General features: G+C 31.1%; 2 protein-coding genes across 2 annotated transcripts; both read right to left on the reverse strand.

Moving 5' to 3' along the window:
• Window positions 1-3827: 3827 nt before the first annotated feature.
• Window positions 3828-11194, reverse strand: LOC107005215 (sugar transporter ERD6-like 4). The gene is made up of 18 exons (XM_015203745.2): window positions 10782-11194; window positions 9208-9270; window positions 9041-9130; window positions 8904-8963; window positions 8733-8798; window positions 8562-8627; window positions 8406-8481; window positions 6665-6729; window positions 6490-6582; window positions 6284-6364; window positions 6120-6204; window positions 5784-5830; window positions 5548-5610; window positions 5410-5469; window positions 5239-5304; window positions 5083-5142; window positions 4482-4596; window positions 3828-4211 (listed from the first exon to the last, which is right to left on the reverse strand). The coding sequence occupies exons 1-18, from the start codon at window positions 10983-10985 to the stop codon at window positions 4099-4101; spliced, it is 1473 nt and encodes a 490-aa protein (XP_015059231.1). The 5' UTR covers window positions 10986-11194; the 3' UTR covers window positions 3828-4098.
• Window positions 11195-14840: 3646 nt separating this feature from the next.
• LOC107006852 (protein RADIALIS-like 3) lies at window positions 14841-16628 on the reverse strand. The gene is made up of 2 exons (XM_015205366.2): window positions 16177-16628; window positions 14841-14990 (listed from the first exon to the last, which is right to left on the reverse strand). The coding sequence occupies exons 1-2, from the start codon at window positions 16416-16418 to the stop codon at window positions 14966-14968; spliced, it is 267 nt and encodes an 88-aa protein (XP_015060852.1). The 5' UTR covers window positions 16419-16628; the 3' UTR covers window positions 14841-14965.
• Between the last annotated feature and the right edge of the window lie 1782 nt (window positions 16629-18410).

Raw genomic sequence — 18410 nt, forward strand, 5'->3', positions numbered from 1 at the left:
TATATATATATATATATGGGAAAATTGTATATGATAGCAAACTATTAATTCAAATAAAATGCTATAAATATACTTTGATTTTATTGTACCCTATAGCAAACTATAGCTATTTTTGCCACTCTCCTTCGTGGAATCTCACTCGCCACTCTCGTTTGGTGACAGTCTCGCTTGCCTCTCTCGCTTTTTATACAAACACAAATGTATAAAATGTGTTTGTGTTTGTATAAAGCTAAAGGAAATTGTATACATACATATATTTTTGTTACTCTCTCTCCCCTCTCCTAGATCTCCCTCGTCACTCTCCCTTATTTCGCTCGCCACCTTCGCCTCTCTTGCTTATACAAACATAAACGAAATATATAAATTGCGTTTCTGTTTGTATAAAGAGAGAGAAAATTATACATACACATGCAAATACATATATTTTCGTTCTATATATTTATAATTATACAATAAAAATACTCCCTTGCCCAGTTTCTTTTGCCTTTCTCTCTTTCTCGTTTTATACAAATTCAAATTGTATTATTTCTCTCTTTCTCATTTTATACGATTCGATTCAATTGTGTATTCCCTGCTCAAGTCTCTTTTGTCTTTCTCTCTTTCTCATTTTATATAAATTCAAATTGTATATTAATTTCTCTCTTTCTTGTTTTATACAATTCACTTCAATTGTATATGTATAGCGAATTTTTAGAACGGCTAAAATTAGGTAGCTCATGAGGAATAATTGTCCAAGTCTGTAGACCATCATTTCATTCCCCAACTAATGTGAGACTCTTACCCACTCTAACACACTCCTTCACATTCAGATTCAACTGGAGCGTGGATCGGGAGTCGGGGTTGGACCTGACTCTGATACCATGTAAATTAGGTTTTGGGCCTAACTCACACCCCCAAAAGCTAGCTCATGAGGGGAGCATCGTCCAAGTTCATATAAGTGTCATATCTTTACCTGGTACCAGAACAGGGTCCATCTCACCCAATGTTGGAAGCCCAAATACCCACGCGCTGGATGATGTTAAAGAATAACAAAAATCTCACATCGGTGATTAATGAGATGATTAGACTCGTTATAAGTTTTGGACAATCCTCTCCCATTGAACTAGCTTTTGTTGTTGAGTTACACTTTGTTTGGATCATTGTTACCCATTGTTTCATAATGTATTGTATCGTATTGTACTCTATTATACTGTATTGTATGGTACAATGTTTGGCAAGACTGTATTGTTTATTGTTGTTTAATAACATTTACTTGTTTGGTTTGATCGTATTGTACTGTATTGTAATTTATAAATTTACTAAAATATCTTAATTATTCTAGGGTAGGAGGTTTGACTAGATTTAAATAATTAAGATAAAGGGACAATGGGAAAAAGAAATTAAGTAACAATGGGAACACACCAAATTGGTTTGTTCCATAAAATAAGGGTTTTCATTGTTACGTAATAACAAAACTTAACAATACAGTATAATATATTTTAAGTAACAATCAAAACAAACAATGTAAATATAGTAACGATACAATATAATATAATGAATAACAATAATCCAACCACAGTGTTAAAGGACATATACCATATCTTTACAAAACCGAGACCTGTATATTCCAGTGGGTCTAAAGGGAAGATTAAAGCAAATATATTATTATTATTACTTTGCATTCACGAAAAAAATTTGGCCCAATTTTCTTCCTTTTTTTTAGGGAAAAAGAAAAATTAGAAACATGATAATGGCTAGCTTTACTTTCTACATTTTTTTTTTTGCATGTTTCTGAAAAGTTCCATGTAAAAATATATACTTATTTCTTTTTGTGCAGGTATAATGTGAACTAATATTGTGGACAAAAGGGCCATTTATAAATATAAAAAAATTAGCATGTATAGTGTGAACTCTAACAATATATAGACAAGAGATAAATCTATGATTTATTTTTGTGCATGTAAAAGTGAATTCAAAATGGACGAGAGGTGAAATCTAGAAATTTATTTTGTGCATATATAGTGAACTCACGGTAGATATGAGACGATTTTAGGATTTTCTTTTATGCATGTATAGTATGAATGCAGAGTGAACAAAAGACGAATTTATAATTTTGTTTTGTGCATGTATAGTGTGAATTCACGACTAATCAGCAACGAATCTAAAATTTTCTTTTGTGCAATTTTTAGGTGTGAACTCGCAATGTGATATTTGAATTTAAAACTTTGTTATTTTTTTTTTATAGATTTTTTAAATATATGATACTAATATTTTCTTTTGAAAAATCTATTGAGAATGGATTAAAAATAGATTTTATAACATAAAATTAGTAGTTTAGATTTGAAATTTTTCTGAAATTAACATCATTTTTGAGATATTTGTGTTTATTAGTTATCAATTAATTATATTGATCTCTCATTTAAGTATTAATTAAATAATATAATATAATCATGCAAAATATTATTTATAGAAGAAAACATTTTCTAATAAGGTCAATATTATTTTACAAGAGTACTTACCTATATAATGTAGGTGCAATAATTATGCATAAGCTAAAAAGAATTTCTAAGATTTTATTCAATTTTAATTTTTTTAATACATGTATTTAAAGAAGGGATAATGGCAAATAATAGCAAACTAATAACCTAAAATAAATGGAGTAACTATTGTTTGATTTAATTGTGCCCCATAGCAAACATTTGCCAAAGTTTGTCAGTCGCCTCTCTCCCAAAACTCTCGCTTGCCACTCTCCCATTCTCGCTCGTCACTCTCCCTCTGCTTGCCTCTCTCGCTTTATACAACAGAAGTGTACAAATTGTGTTTCTGTTTTGTATAAAGCGAGAGAAAATTGTATATACACATGCAAAAATATATATCTTCATGCTATACACTTAATTATACAATTTACAAACATTTTACTTCGATTCAATTGTATACAAATGCAAATTTTATACAAATATTGCAGCGAAAAAGGCCAGCGAATAATACAATTGCGAATTATACAATTGCAGTGAAATACTATTTTCTCTCGTTTTATACAACAAAAGTGTATAAATTGTGTTTTCGTTTTTGTATAAAGCGAGAGAAAAACATATATCTTCTTCCTATACACTTATAATTATACAATATACAAACATTTTACTTCGATTCAGTTGTATGCAAAGCAAATTTTATACACATATTGCACCGAAATAAGTCAGCAAATTATACAATTGCAGTGAAATAGGCCAGCGAATTATACAATTGCAGCGAGATAGGCCAGCGAATCATACAATTGCAGCGAAATAAACCAGCAAATCATACAATTTAGGCCAGCAAATCATACAATTGTATATGTATAGCGAGGCCAGCGAATTATACAATTTAGGCCAGCGAATTATACAGTTGTATATGTATAGCGAATTATACAGTTATATGTTTGCTATGGAGCGCAATTATGCAAACTTTGCTATAGCATACAAATATGAATTTTTTGTTTGCTATATGTGGAAGTTGCCCTTTAAAGAATAACGATCGAAGATACTCGCTTTAGAGTCTGATTAACTTGAAATTACTTTAAAAAATTACCCTTGGAATTAATAACTTTGCCCTAAAAAGAGTATTTTCAACGAATATTTGTCAAGTGCGTATTTTATTGAAACATTATAATCGCTATAAATATTTAAACTTCATTAGCAATCTAATGAGATTTCGAGTCGTGACAATTAGTCGATATGCTAACACATCAACACAAGATTGAAAGCATAAATCGTCAATTCTATTTTTTCACTTAACGTAGCATGAAAAAGCACCTATATTGTAATACGTAAGCGCGATTAATAAACTGGTCATCAACAAAGTGCAAAAAATATCTCATGATCCTTCAAAATGTCCAATAGATATATGGAGTATATACATTAAAGTTACAACAACAGATTATTCTGAACAATAGTGTACAAAAAAAAATCAAATACCACTTGTTTACTTGTGTATGATTCTCTGTTTCTAAAAAAAGATGAATAAATCAAAATGTAAAATCTCATAGATTTCATCTTGTAATATGGTATTGAAACTTTTGCAGAATGGCAAGAATTATTGTCGAAAAAACGAAGAGGAAAATGCAAATATACGCGAATTTTATCATCTAAACGAGAACTGTATTTCCTCTAGTGTTTTCCCTTTCGTCTCAGGTACCCAAATTGTCACAAACGCCACGGTGAATGCACACATAAGTGTATAAAGAGTGAAGGTTCCTGGTAAAGATCACGTAGACGCGTTAAGTCAGATCAACATGACCATGACCAACGACTATAGCAACAGTAAAGCAAACACTTGGGTGTTCGTGACCACTGAATAAAATGGAGGGCGCAAATTTTCATAGGATACGCAAACAACAGGCCAAAATATGTAATATTCTACGCGTTTAGGCTGGTAAATATCAATTAGCTCATGTAAATGCATGTTATACTCATGATCGGGTTGGATCGTGTACATGGTATAGATTGTAAGAACAAGAGACATACCTCCGCTGCTCCAAGCTAATAGCAGCGGTGCAGTTGCTGTAATTACCCAGGAAAAGAACCAATTTGATAACGTCGCTACACTTCCAGCAAGGCCTTTGATCTTAACCGGAAGAATCTACAATACCAGAGAGATTATATCAAAATTTGTGCTAAAAAATAATTAAGTACAAAATCGCGAAAAACAGTGGCGGAGTTAGAACTTCGACTGAGAGGTGTCAAAATATAAAGAAGTAAAATCGCGTTGTAGTCAAGGTGTATCGATATGTAATATATATACATAAAAATTATTTTTACTCTCGCTACATAGTGTAATTCTCCGACGAAGGGGTGTCAGTCGACACCCCTCAACTACATATTGCTCCGCCACTGGCGAAAAAGGTTAACTATGTTATGTTGTTCAAAACATGGAAAAGGCCATATCGTAGAAGTTCTTTTCACACCATCAACATCCAAGATTGTATTTTCTGAGATGAACTCTGAAAACTCGTACTATATAGGTTCGACGATTCGAAAAGGTAGGAACGTGCTGAATTTAACGTTGCCAGAGTAAAAAACCAACAAGAAAATGTAATAGTAATGTGATAAATAAAGATGTTAGTACCTCAGACATTATAAGCCACGGAATAGGTCCCATTCCAAGCGAAAATGAAACAATCATCAACTGAAAAGAAAAAATGGTTAGAAAAGGAAATCAATTATTCAGAAGCAGTGTTTTTCCAAGAGTCAAAAAGACGTCTACAACAAGTCGAGGACATACCAAAACACCAACCACAGATATCATGCCTAGAACACCATAGAAGGTAGAATCCTCATCTACGAAATCCTTTTTGAACAACGATACACGCAAATGAAGAGAAACATGTTAGGGCCAGAACACCGCATTTTTTCAAAATTCAAAGGCAAAGTACATAACTTGAGCTTAAAGTACCTTCAGAAAGAATGCAATGGAAACAATAAGGAGACTAACAGCCATTCCAGCCGACGAGACCTATAAGCATTTGAGTTCTTTGTTAGGAAAAAGTTCAAAAACTACATATATAAGTTGCTAAATTTTGCCAAAACTTACAATCAGTAAAAGCCTACGGCCAGTTTTATCCACCAGCCATGTAGAAACAGCAGTGGCAACCACCTACAAATTTCAATCTTCTTCAGTTGTATGTTAGCTACGAAGGAAATAGATCAGAATGTGACGAGAACAAATTGACACAGTGCCACATGGGGGAAAAAGAACAATCATTGTGTATCCTTTTTTGTATAATATGCTGAACGAGGAAAAGCAAGCGAACTAAAATTAATCTGGACCTGGATAGCACCAAAACCTAAAGTTGCAGCATCACTTGAAGAAATCCCTGTTAAAGTTATAACTAAATTAGATAGGCTCATATCATGAGAAATAAACATATCAATCAATAAGTGATTTGAAGAGAAATGTTAAGTTTCTTCAGTAGTTTCGGTTACGGTTCTCATCACACCAACAAAAAGTTGTTAAGAATAGGTTTCGATGCTTCACGGATACTGAGAATCATAACTTGCTTCCACCACGTACTCTATGACCTTTCTTGTACAGATAGAATACTTGGTACTTCTGTCATTGAACAAAGGAAGATAAATATATTTCAGCTAAAGCTATTCACGTACCGGCCGATAGGAAAATGTTACTGGAATAGAAGATCACACCATTGGTTCCGCTGAGTTGTTGTAGGACAAGCAGTCCAATGCCTATCTGCAGGATGAAATGTTTTAAAGAATGGCATATGTAAACATGGTCATGTTCTGAAAACAGCACCAAACAACAAATTTACCATGAGAGGCAGCCAATATCTTCTTTGTTTGAGATCTGCAAAACGTATTGTCGACTTTCGGCTTGTGGATGCTACAGCCCTCTACACAGGACAGTCATTTAATAGGACAATGAGTTCCATATTTCTGACAGTATTACAAAATTGTCCCATGGAATAGTAGCTACAATTGTACTGTGAGTTCATGGTCTTTCAAGTAACTGAATTACCTTAATTTCATTTACTTCAACGGAAATGTCAGCATCGAACCCTCGGAGAACTTGCAAAGAGGTTTCAAAATCTTCTGTCAGACCCATCTTGGCCTATGTCTCACAAAGAAAATCAAATGAGATTCTACAACTAGAACTTTCAAAGAACAATGGAAAATAATGGTATGATACTCACCAACCACCTAGGAGATTCTGGGATGAAAAATAGGCCTGGTATCAGTGCAAGGCAGGGCAATGTTCCTGCGGCGGAAAATGATAGTTAGTTGACATGCCCAAGACAGACACCAGAAAGATCTCTGCCATGTGAGTATTTTCTACACGTGATTCTAAACGAAACTAAGCACTGTGGATTCTTTCATTTGAGAAGGCTTAAAACACTCTAGGCTGTTTAGTTTGCATTTCAAATCAATCCAAAATGTAGCTTAACATCACTCGGACATATCTTTGATATTGCTTTGTTTTATCACAACACAACCAGTAAAACCAACTTTCTGGAAGAGATATGCTAAATCAGTTAGCAAGGATGACAAATAATTAGATGACCAAGCAAAGACGACTGGCTACAATGTGCTGCTTCTCCTATTGCTTCGGTAGGAGCAGAGACCACCTCATGAATGCTTTCTTGAGATGTATTTTTTGTTTCTAATGAAGGAAATCCTAGCTGTTACCCCGTCTAAGGGATGCTATGGTAGAAAATAGATGCATTTATCCCACTAGAATTGCTTAAAATGGCTTGTTATATCAAAAGACGAATAGAAGGTCATTTGAAACAGAAAGTCACCAACCAAACAGTATGTGAGCATTATGAATAGTATCTGTGAAAGAGAAAGTGCTTCATCTTTCTGTCTCCAAACTATCAGAAAGGAGAAAGATGGATTTAATTAAGAATGAGGTGAGAACAGTATTGCCAAAGGTGTGCTTAAGCCCTGAAGAGAGGCTTCAAACGTGTTGAGCGCTTTGCCTCGCTGCCGCTATCAAAGTTCTAAGGCATACTTTTCCTTGCCAATGAGCCTCTTCGACACTAAACAATTGGTATTTCACTTTATTGTGATCCTTTTTTTGATTTCCTTGTTCATATATTTGCCATTCATGCTTAATTATAAGCCCCAAACGACCCTTTGCGCCTTTTCTTCACTAAAACTCACACTTTATTTGCGCTAGAAGCCCCAACGGACCTTAGAGCTTTTTTCTTTTGATAACACTGGTTAAGAGCCGAGTCTAAACTCTCAAGGTAGCTAACCTGGTTAACCCATCAAAACAAGATTGAAAACCTTTTTTTTAATGATAAGTAACTAAGCTTGAACATATTCTATTTTTTCCCTTGTGGGCAATGGGTATGTTTGGTTAACTTATTAACCTCAGTTAAAGCATGACTTCACAACCAATAGATGTATTGAATGCACAGAAAAACTACTTAAATTCGACCCTTGATCCGCTAAACTAAACTTGTTTGAGCTTGGTAAGACATTGTCATCCTTGGTCGATCTACTAAGGTCCGAGGAGTGTCACATGGCACTGCTTCTTAGGAAAATACTATTAAATGACAGCAGAAAATATAAGAGATATATGTTATAAAGTGACACCCTTGTATACAAATGTGTGCGCAGCTCGGTTGGTTAGGGGTACCAATTGCCCACATGAGGGACGTGAGTTCTAATAAAGACGGCCTCATCTTTTAATACAACTTAGAAGCCTAACTTAAAGCTTGTTTTGAAGTCAAGACAGGTTTGAATATCCTATTAATTTGCTCTCACTTCCTTTAGATACATTGTATAAAACACATCTCCACTTGAAGGAAATTAAATGATACACAGAAAATACCATTCATCAGAAAATTGAAATGAATAAACAACTTCACAATTCACATCTATAAACTAAATATCTAAAAAGAGATTTTAAGAGAAATGATCATTTACCAAGAACAGCAAGCACTCTCCAATTTACAAAAAGTCCTAGCAAATAAGCCAACATGATCCCAATTGTAACAGAGAGCTGCATGATAGAAAAGTTAACATGTGATTTACTTAGCAGGCATAACTTTGGTTAAGCGGAATTTTAAGTCGCTAGCAAACCTGGTTAACTGACCCCAGGGCCCCTCTCAGGTTCTGAGGTGCTATCTCGGCAATATATACAGGAACCTGAAATAAGCATGGAAATGGAAAGCAACAAGAATTTGACACTTTTAACATGTCCACTAACCCATAAAAGTAACACATAAGAGGATTGACAAATTTAATGTGTACCGTGTAAGATATTATGCCGACTCCAAAACCTTCCAATAATCTTCCCATGTATAAGAAGGACAGATCCTAGATCAATATCGAAGTCAAAAATGGAGATACAAATATAGCAATATGAGGAACAGCATGAGGCAAAGAAACTTTATTATTAGTATCAAAGCAAAATTATCTTACTTTGGCAAACGAGATGGAAAGCCAACCAATGATGTTAGGTATAGCAGCTATCATTAAAGACTGCAAGTAGGATGAAAAAGATTGAGTATCTACTTGTGCACAGTAGGCAAGATGATAAAATATCAAGTCCATCTTACCCCTTTTCGTCCAATATACTCGGCAATTTGACCACTAGATATTGCCCCAACCATAGCACCCACATTGGATAAGGAACCGAATAAAGAGAACTAAAAAACTTAAATTTAGTCAGCAACTGCTCTCAAACAAATAGATCAAAATACATAAAGCAAGAATGACCCATTACCTCAGATACACTGAGCTTCAGATCATTGACTATGGCAGTTTGCGTAGGCGATGAGTAACCAGACTACAACAAAGCAACCCCAGAAGAACAAAAAACATTGATCAAACAGAGAAACATACATACCAGAAATAAGACAACTGGAACTTCAACATCTAGAAATGCTACACATATAGGTCAAAATCATGTCATAACAAATTGAAATCAGAAACTGTAATAACAATGAGGAAGCAACCTTTTAGCCAATTGATTCATTTATCACTTAAAAGAAAGGTCCATAGTTTATTTTCATTCCCATACCAGCCAAGAACGTACAAACTACCTAAGGGAAACTTCAATCTCTAGAATCACAACAGATTTAAGTAACAAGGATGCTAATAAAGACTCAACCTTTTATCCAAATTGATTCCTTTATCACTTAAAAAAAGGTACAAAGTTTATTTTCATTCCCATACCAGCCAAGAATCGCAGACTATATAAAGGGGAACTTCAATCTCTAGAATTACCACGATGTAAGTTAACAAGGATGCAAATAAAGACTCAACCTATAAGCCAAATTGATCACTCTATCACTTAAAAGAAAAGCACAAAGTTCACTTTCAGTCCCATACCAACCAAGAAAGCACAGAGTACATCAAGTGAAACTTCAATATCTATAATTACTACAGATTTAATTTGACAAGAATCCTAATAAAAACTCAACCATTTAGCCAAATTGATCATTTTATCACTTAAAATAATGGTACAAGCTAATTTTCATTCTCATACCAGCCACGAAACCGCAGACTACATAAAGGGAGAATCGACCTTTTAACTAAGTTGATCCCTTTATCACTTAAAAGGAAGGTACAAAGTTTATTTCATCCCCATACCAGCCAAGTAAAATCAGACTACATAAAGGGAAACTTCAATCTCTAGAATCACAACAAAATTTTTTTTTTTATGACAAGGGAACCCGCAACCGCTAGCCTTTGGGTGTGGAAAAGGTAAAACTCCGCTCCCATGCAATAGCTTGGAAACCACATAGGAGAGGTAACCTGCACTAGGTAAGTCCGGTGCAACGAGCTCGACCCAGAAGGCAAATCTCTTGCTTTCGCTGGCAAGGGATTTCGAACTTGAAACCTCCTACATGGAAGTCTCAAGACCAAACCACTGGGCCACCCCGAAGGGTAAATCACAACAGATTTAAGTTAACAATAATTCCAATAAAGACTTGACCTTTTAACCAAATTAACCCTTTTATCACTTTTAAAAAAAAGGCACAAAGTTAATTTTCATCCCCATACCAACCAAGAAAGCACAAACTACTCAAAGGGATTCAAGTTAACAAGAATGTAAATAAAGACTCAACCTTTTAGCCAAATCAACCCCCTTTTACCACTAAACAAGAAAGGTGAAAAAAACACTTCATTCTCTTATCATAGCAAAAAAACAACAAACTTGACTAAGATAAAGAATGTCAATAAAGATTCAACCTTTTAACCAAATTGATCCCTTTTACCACTTCAAACTCATCACAGCAGAAAAAAAAACACAACTTGACTTTAAAAAAAAAAAAAAGAAATGGCTATACATACAGTGAACCCAAACTGGATTGGACCTAAAGCAACAATCATAACACAAGCAAGAACTGAAATTGAGCTATCACGGATAACTTGAGAAGAACCCAACATGCTAGAAGTTTGTGCTGAACCCATTCGATACCAACTTCCAGTATGTAAAAATGGCTTCCTCAGATCCCCTCCTCTACCATCTTCACTATTTTCTTCTCTGAAACTCATTTTTTTTTCAAGAATTCAAAAACCCCAGATGGGTTTACCAGTAATAGATCAGAAATACAAAGTTTTTGGTATTCAGACAAGTAAAATCGTCATTGGGATGCTCCAATTAGCAAAAAAATGGTGTTTTGTCGTTTTAAGATGACAGGTATTTGCTGTAAGATAACTAGAAAGAGAGAACAGAGAATATTCTTTTTCTTTTTTTTTAATTTCACAATTTAAATTCAAAACTTTTAATTAAAAAGCGAATATTATATTGGACTCAAATTTAGGCTGTAATAAGATGGTGAAAGTTCAAAATAGTCAGTTAAATATGCATCGAAATGCTTTTAATCCTTTAAGGATTAAAAGACAATAATTTTTTGTTGCAACTTTGAATTTATATTCAAACATAAAGACATTGTACATCTTCTTTTCACGTGTAGGAATCATGCATATAGTCTTGTTTTTTCTTTTACTTATCTAATGTAAATTACGTTTATCTTATTTTGAATATTTTCATTCGTAATATTTCTCTCCTAATATGTACATTTGTACATCTCAATTTTTCGCTATTCTCATCTTATTAATGTGAGTTTTTGAACGGTCCATACTCTACTCTAATTTTTACCCTATACGACGTTGTTTAATGTTGAGTAACATCATTTTATAAAACTTACATTTAAATCCCATTATTGTCACACAAGACTTCGAATTCTCTATTTATTTAACCCATTCGAGTATGAGGTGTAACATTATGATCACCTTCAATTTCGTTGATTATTAACTCAAGGTACTTGAAACTTTTTCTTTTGAAAATGATTTGTATATCAACCCTCACTCCTACGTATGTGTATGTCTCGTGAAATTTTATGCCACTAATTTCACCTTTCAAGTACTGTATCTTTTTGTTCAACCTGCACTCTTTAAGCTTCAAATTTTGTCTCCAAAACATCTTGTCTATTATCTAATGTCTCGATAATTAATACTATGTCTTAAAAAAAAAACATACATCATGATATCTCCTCTCGAAAATACCTCATTAGTTCATGCATACCAAGATAAATAAAATATGTTAAAAGTTAATCCCTAATATAACTCCATCATGATTGTGAGTGATTAGAGTCTTGTCCCATTATCCTCACCAAGTCTTTATTTATATCATACATATCTTAATTAATTATCCTAATTAAGTTATAATTATTACCCTTAGCCTCCAAATATTTTCATAATATTATCCTAAACTTTTTCATTGTCTAAGGAAAAAGAAATTTTTAAAGAAGACCTGATAATTATATCATGTAATTAATTGCTAGAAATTCTCAAATAATTAATTTCTATCAATTTTTATACTCCCTTAGTCCCTTTAAAATTGAAAAAAAAAATTGTACTTACTACTCAAATACATTTGATTTTATTTGTGATCAAATAATTACTATGCCAGCCAGATAAATAGCCCATTAGTTGTTCAATAATTTGAACAAAAACTGATCGAATAAAAAGTTAATATATTGGTCCAATAATAATTATCCATTATTAATTTAATATAGAATTTTAAAAAACATAAAATGATAGGAATAATTTTACCAAATCATCTTTGCTAAATATAAGTAATCTAAATATTAAAAATTGAAAATGGCATATATTACATTGACGTATTTTTATTTAATTCAAGAGTTTTCATTTTGAATACTCTTAATTGAAATCCTATTATATATAAGTTTAAAATAATTTTTTTTTTAGAGATAGGTATTAAAATTTTGAGCATCTTTAATAAAAAAAAATTAACTTTGTCATTGTTCTTGTATTTTTTTAATTAATATATACATGAACAAATAAAAAATTAGTGGACCTAATTGGACCCATTGTCCTCTTCTTTAATCTTAATATTAAATAAATATTTGTGGTCCTATATATTGAGAGGATTGATAGGCAGTCACGTAGTTTTTTTAGTTTTTTTTATTTTATTCATTTATTTATTTGTTTTTTTATTGGAGATCTTGTTTTTCTCTCTCCAATCACATTTAGATGGCATAAATGATCTAAACATATTATATACATTTTCAATTCAAAATTTTAAAAAAGCTTTTGTATATATTTATATATGTTGATTACCTAGATAAGTTAATCATTTAAAATATATCATTTTCTTTAGTTATACGAATTAACCTTTCCAAACCAATCAAACGAGTAAGCAAGGAAAGGAAAGAACTTATTTTTGTTTTTACTTTCTCATCCGATATTTGTTATTTATATAGTGGGGTTCGATAAATATGAATCGTTTAAAAGAAAAACGCTCTGTAGGAAGATTTTTTTTTTCCGGCTAGAGTTAAAACCCAAAGCTATTGGTTTAAAAAAAATTTGAGGCTCGATTTATATCTTAATAAAATACTATACAATATATTTATCAAAATATACAGTACATTATAATACGATGATACGTAACAAACTATCCAAACAACAAAAATCTAGAAAAATTGAATCAAGTTAGCCTTTTTTCTTGACTTCATCATAGCCTATTTATTCATCTCCCTCACGTAACCTAATTAGTGCATTTTCTAACAATATCCTTATCTTATTTCATCTTTTGTGTGTGTGTGTTTATTTCCATATTTGTAGCCAAGATTTATCCATTTATTTAAGATAACTCCAATTTTAAAAGGAATAGGAATTCAATTAAAACGGTATAAAATTTTGAGATTGCTAGGCCAAATTTAGACAAAAATACTTAGCTTTTTTTTACACAAGTTGTGGATCAAATTTCAAAAATATATAAAATTGTAACTTCAAGCCGATTTTTACGACTTCATTCGAATATGAAAGTGGCTAAATTTGTAAATTAGGAAAAAAGTTTATGTTGTGCCTATGACTTAAATAATGTCCTAAAATCGGCTATATGTGTACATTGTCCTTATTCACGGCCCATTTATGATTTTAGATTGAAAGCCCATTTAGTCAACCATTGGCCCAGCCGATAGAGAGATTAGTTTGCTTCTTGGGCTTACTGGATCTAATCAGTTATTGTATCACTGTGTATAGTAGATACAATAGTTATGTTTGTTGAGTCGCGTAATTTTTTGATTAATTAATCTGAGACATATCTTATATTCGCTCTTATCAATTATCACTAAATCATAGTTAAGTAATATAAACTTTTTTTACTTTATATTGTCTTACAGTCTAATATATATGTCGAAGAGCGGATTTTCTCGTAGAAAGCATGCCTAAGAGTTCACATCCACGGGAAGGTTCAATACTCGATGTCGGCTCTTCACCACATGGAGTTGTACTATGTTTCAAGGTTTGGGTTATTTCCCCATTTAAAATAGTACGTTATTTGGGTTTAGAACGTCGTGAGATAATTTGATTCATATCCAATGTAGGCGTTAGAGCATTGAAAGAATCTTTTTCTAGTACGGCAAGTTTTAAAAGGACGTACCTCTGACGTATCATAGATTAGTATGATTAGTGTAAACACTAGTGCAAGTAAGAATGAGGTTTAAACTTAATTAGACCTCGATCAAGGTACGATAAACATTTACACATATAAAAAATTTATATGAAAATAACTACTTGACATATGTATTTAACTAAGAAAATTGATTTACTTTAATTATAGATTTGTATTTGACTTTTTTTTTTCTCATTGATATAAATTCTAAAGTAAAGAGTAGTGTGTTTCACTTGGTACCCAATCTTTAATGAATTTTTAAGAGAAACACAAACTTCAAATTAAAGTTATTGATTCAACTGAACTCATATCGTCAACTTTATACTCATATATTTTGATGAATTTAAATCGAATTTCGAAAAGACAAAAATTCAAAGAAAAAGAGAATATTAAAGTAAGCATGGTATTATTTGCGTTCATGTTATACATTTTAACAACAAAAGCAAAGTACTTTAATACATATTAGCATAAAATATACATGGATTAATTTTTGTTTGCATTTTATAGTAATGATAATTAGATGATATTATACATCGATACAATTTTCTTCTTGCTATAACCTCAGATTCTGCATAAGCCTGTTCAAGAGAAATTTATTTAAAAAAAGGTTAATTCAAAGGATATTTACACTATTAAACATTGACTTAAAATATTAGGCAAACAACGTGTCAACATGTTAAATAACAATGATATTACAAAATATTTTTAACCTTATTGGTATTTTTTTTTTATGAAAAAAAAAAGACAGATTAAGTGTACTATATATCTAACGTTTATAATATAAAAAAAAATGTGACTAATACAAGTGTTGTTGATTGTTTCCATATTAGGTACAAAAAGTTACCTTAATATGTGTTACATCATGTGATGATATACTTATTAAAGACAAAGATATAATTGTTAAACAATTTTATTTTGTATAATAATGTGGTCAGAGATTAATTAAGATGTAGGACAATATGCATGTGCTCTAAAATAAAGTGGGATTAGATTTCATGTGGGTAACTTAATTAGAGCTTAATTAAACAAGTAGGATTAAATTTCATGTGGGATTGCTTAATTAGGAGCTAAACTATTATAAGTAACATTTATAGCTTCCTAATATAGTAAAATATCAAACAATTCAGAAGTTTCAAGTACTTTATTAAACTTAATATATCTTTAATTAGCATAACTACAAACATTCAAGTAATATACAATTATAGTAAAAATAATAATATTCCCTCCATCCTTATTTACTCGTTATTTTTGAGAAATCAAGAAATGATTAAAAAAAAAATTGTATTATATTTTCAATTTATTAATATTGAGTTAACGTCTTTAAAAAATGTACTGAGTAAATATATTTAAGACTTAATTAATTAAAAGTATGACAAACTCAGTATACCGATTATTATTCTCTTTATCGGTGTGTCAAGTCAAAATTTAACTAGTAAAAAGAAACGGAGGGAGTATATACAAAATGAATATATATTAAATCTATTTGATCTCTTGAGATAATTAATAGCTATTTCTTTTTCCAGCTTGATCGAGCTCTCTAAAACTATTGTCATTCATATTATTTTTAAAAAAATAAACTACTTATGAAGAATTCGATATACACCCTTCGATATTCATTTAAGAATCCAAATAATATAGATATATTACAGATAATTTCCCATAACATGGAAGATAAGACGAGTAACATATATGACATGTTAAAAATATACGATGTATATTTTGTTGTCAGTGAATATAAATTAAATACGATAAGATTAACAATACCTTTGTTCATTGGAATAACTTCTTCCATTGCTACTAGCACCCCTATAATTAGGCAAAGGAACTTGATCATTTTCTATTTGCATGACATCTTTCACAAGCAATTCATAGTGTCTCTTCACTTCCTCTGCTGATTTTCCACCCACACACCTAGCAATATTATGCCACCTATCAGGAGTGTCTTTGTCAAATAAAGCCAATGCCTCCTCAAATTTCTTGTTTTGGTTTTTTGTCCAATTGGCCATTGTGTGTTGAGAAGTAATTGGAAGGAGGAGAAGAAGTTCTAGAAGAAAGTAGTGTACTTTAGGACTAATTAAGTCAAGGGGATTGTATGGACAAGATAGATAAGCTTTGTTATTTATAGGGATGGAGGAGGAAGGTATCTAAGGTGTGGTCTGATCGCTAATGAAATGAATAAAAATATGATAAGGTTAGTTTTTAAATTTCAAAAGAAACTATAATAATATTTGTTTCGTATAATTTCATAATTTTAAATAAGGTTTAAAAAAATAAAGTGTATATATAGATTTTATTCCAAATTTCGGAGACAAAAAAGTTATGTCTCTTGAAAATTCCAAAAGAGACAAACAAATAAATATGTTATGTCTTTCAGTTTGTCTAGATTTTGATAGATAAAATTAACTGATATCTATATTGGTGATCGTAGATGTAGATTCAAATTTTGTGTTTATAGTTTTTTAAAAAGATAGTTTTCTATGTTCTGAATAAATTTTGTATATATATTCAACAAATTTCTCAATACAATATAATTGACCAAATTTATTTATATTTTAAAAAAATAAATTCATTCAACACGCGATAAAAATTTTATCTCCGCCTCTAATAAAGGTAACAATTAATTCATGAAATAGCCAACATGCAAACAATTTAGCATGTATAAACACTTTACTATTATATAGTAATTTGTTTTATTATAAATATATAATGCAACTGCTCAGATACATATAAGATGTTTTAGCTCAAAGTCCAAAGTGAGAACAAGAATTTGAATCTTATGAATTTAATATTTCTATTTAAGTAATTGAATACTGAATTAATAAATATATAATTTAGATCAAATATACTAAATTCAATTAAATTCATAAGTAAAACTCTAGCTCCGCTTCTCCGCCCCTAGTTTAGACACCTCTCTCAAAAAAAAATTAAAAAAAGAGAGGGAAGTGTTGGGAGTAGCAAGTTGGGGGAATCTCTTTTTAATTTTCTAGGAGGGGATCTAGTTATACATAAATGTGATTCTTGTCAGCAATATGAAATGAGACTAATGGAAAGATGCATGTGGAGGATAAAGTATTTTGAAGTATCTTTCTTTGCTTTTTACAGTATCATCATGAGCAAGTGGATCACCTAGGGAATTCACCTAACTAGTTGATATATAGGATTTAGATTCATAATTTTATTTCTACTAACACGCTAAAGCGTGTGATCATTTAGATTCATAAAATTATATTTATACGATATCGTTTTATCGATGTCAACTCCCTTTCTACTTAATTTAAAATTTACTTGGATAAAAACAAATTGACTCTCTAGAGTCTAGCCTCTATTTATTTATTTATTTTTGAAAGTTTTGTTGACCATAGTTTAAGAAGAGAGATTATAAAAGATTTCTTAGTGGCCTAGGATTAATGGATGGATATTAAGTAAAACTTTTATCCATAATCAACAATATCATTCTGCACCATCTATCTAAATATTATATATTTTGTTCGTTCAATAATAATTGTTTACTATACTATTTTGAGATGTCTAATAATACTTGTTCACTTTATGAAATCAATGAATAATTTTTTACTTAGTTCCGAATCGATCCTTATCGTTAATAATAATTATTTTTCTAGACATTATATTTATTCTATTCAAAATATGATATAGTAAAATTATTCTTTAATTTATAATTTTTTAAAAATTATATAAAGTCAGTAGTAGACAAATACTATTATACACGAGTATATGTACCATGAACTAGCCACATTATTCCATGTTGTTTGGTATCTGTGTCAAGTAGATCCTTTTGAATAGAACTTTATGCTCTGACTGTACAATAGAATATGATTCTTCTTTTTTCTTTTAATTTGATTTCCTACTTGTTATTCAGTATCCTATTAAAATTTGATTAAAATTTAAATTTCATAATATTTTAATTATATTAAGATTAATGTGTTCTATAATAAAAGTGTTTTCATAGCTAAAACTTGACATAAATAATCGAGATCTCT

Source organism: Solanum pennellii, chromosome 12 (genome assembly GCF_001406875.1).
Source record: "Solanum pennellii chromosome 12, SPENNV200".
In the NCBI taxonomy this organism is placed as follows: Eukaryota; Viridiplantae; Streptophyta; class Magnoliopsida; order Solanales; family Solanaceae; genus Solanum; species Solanum pennellii.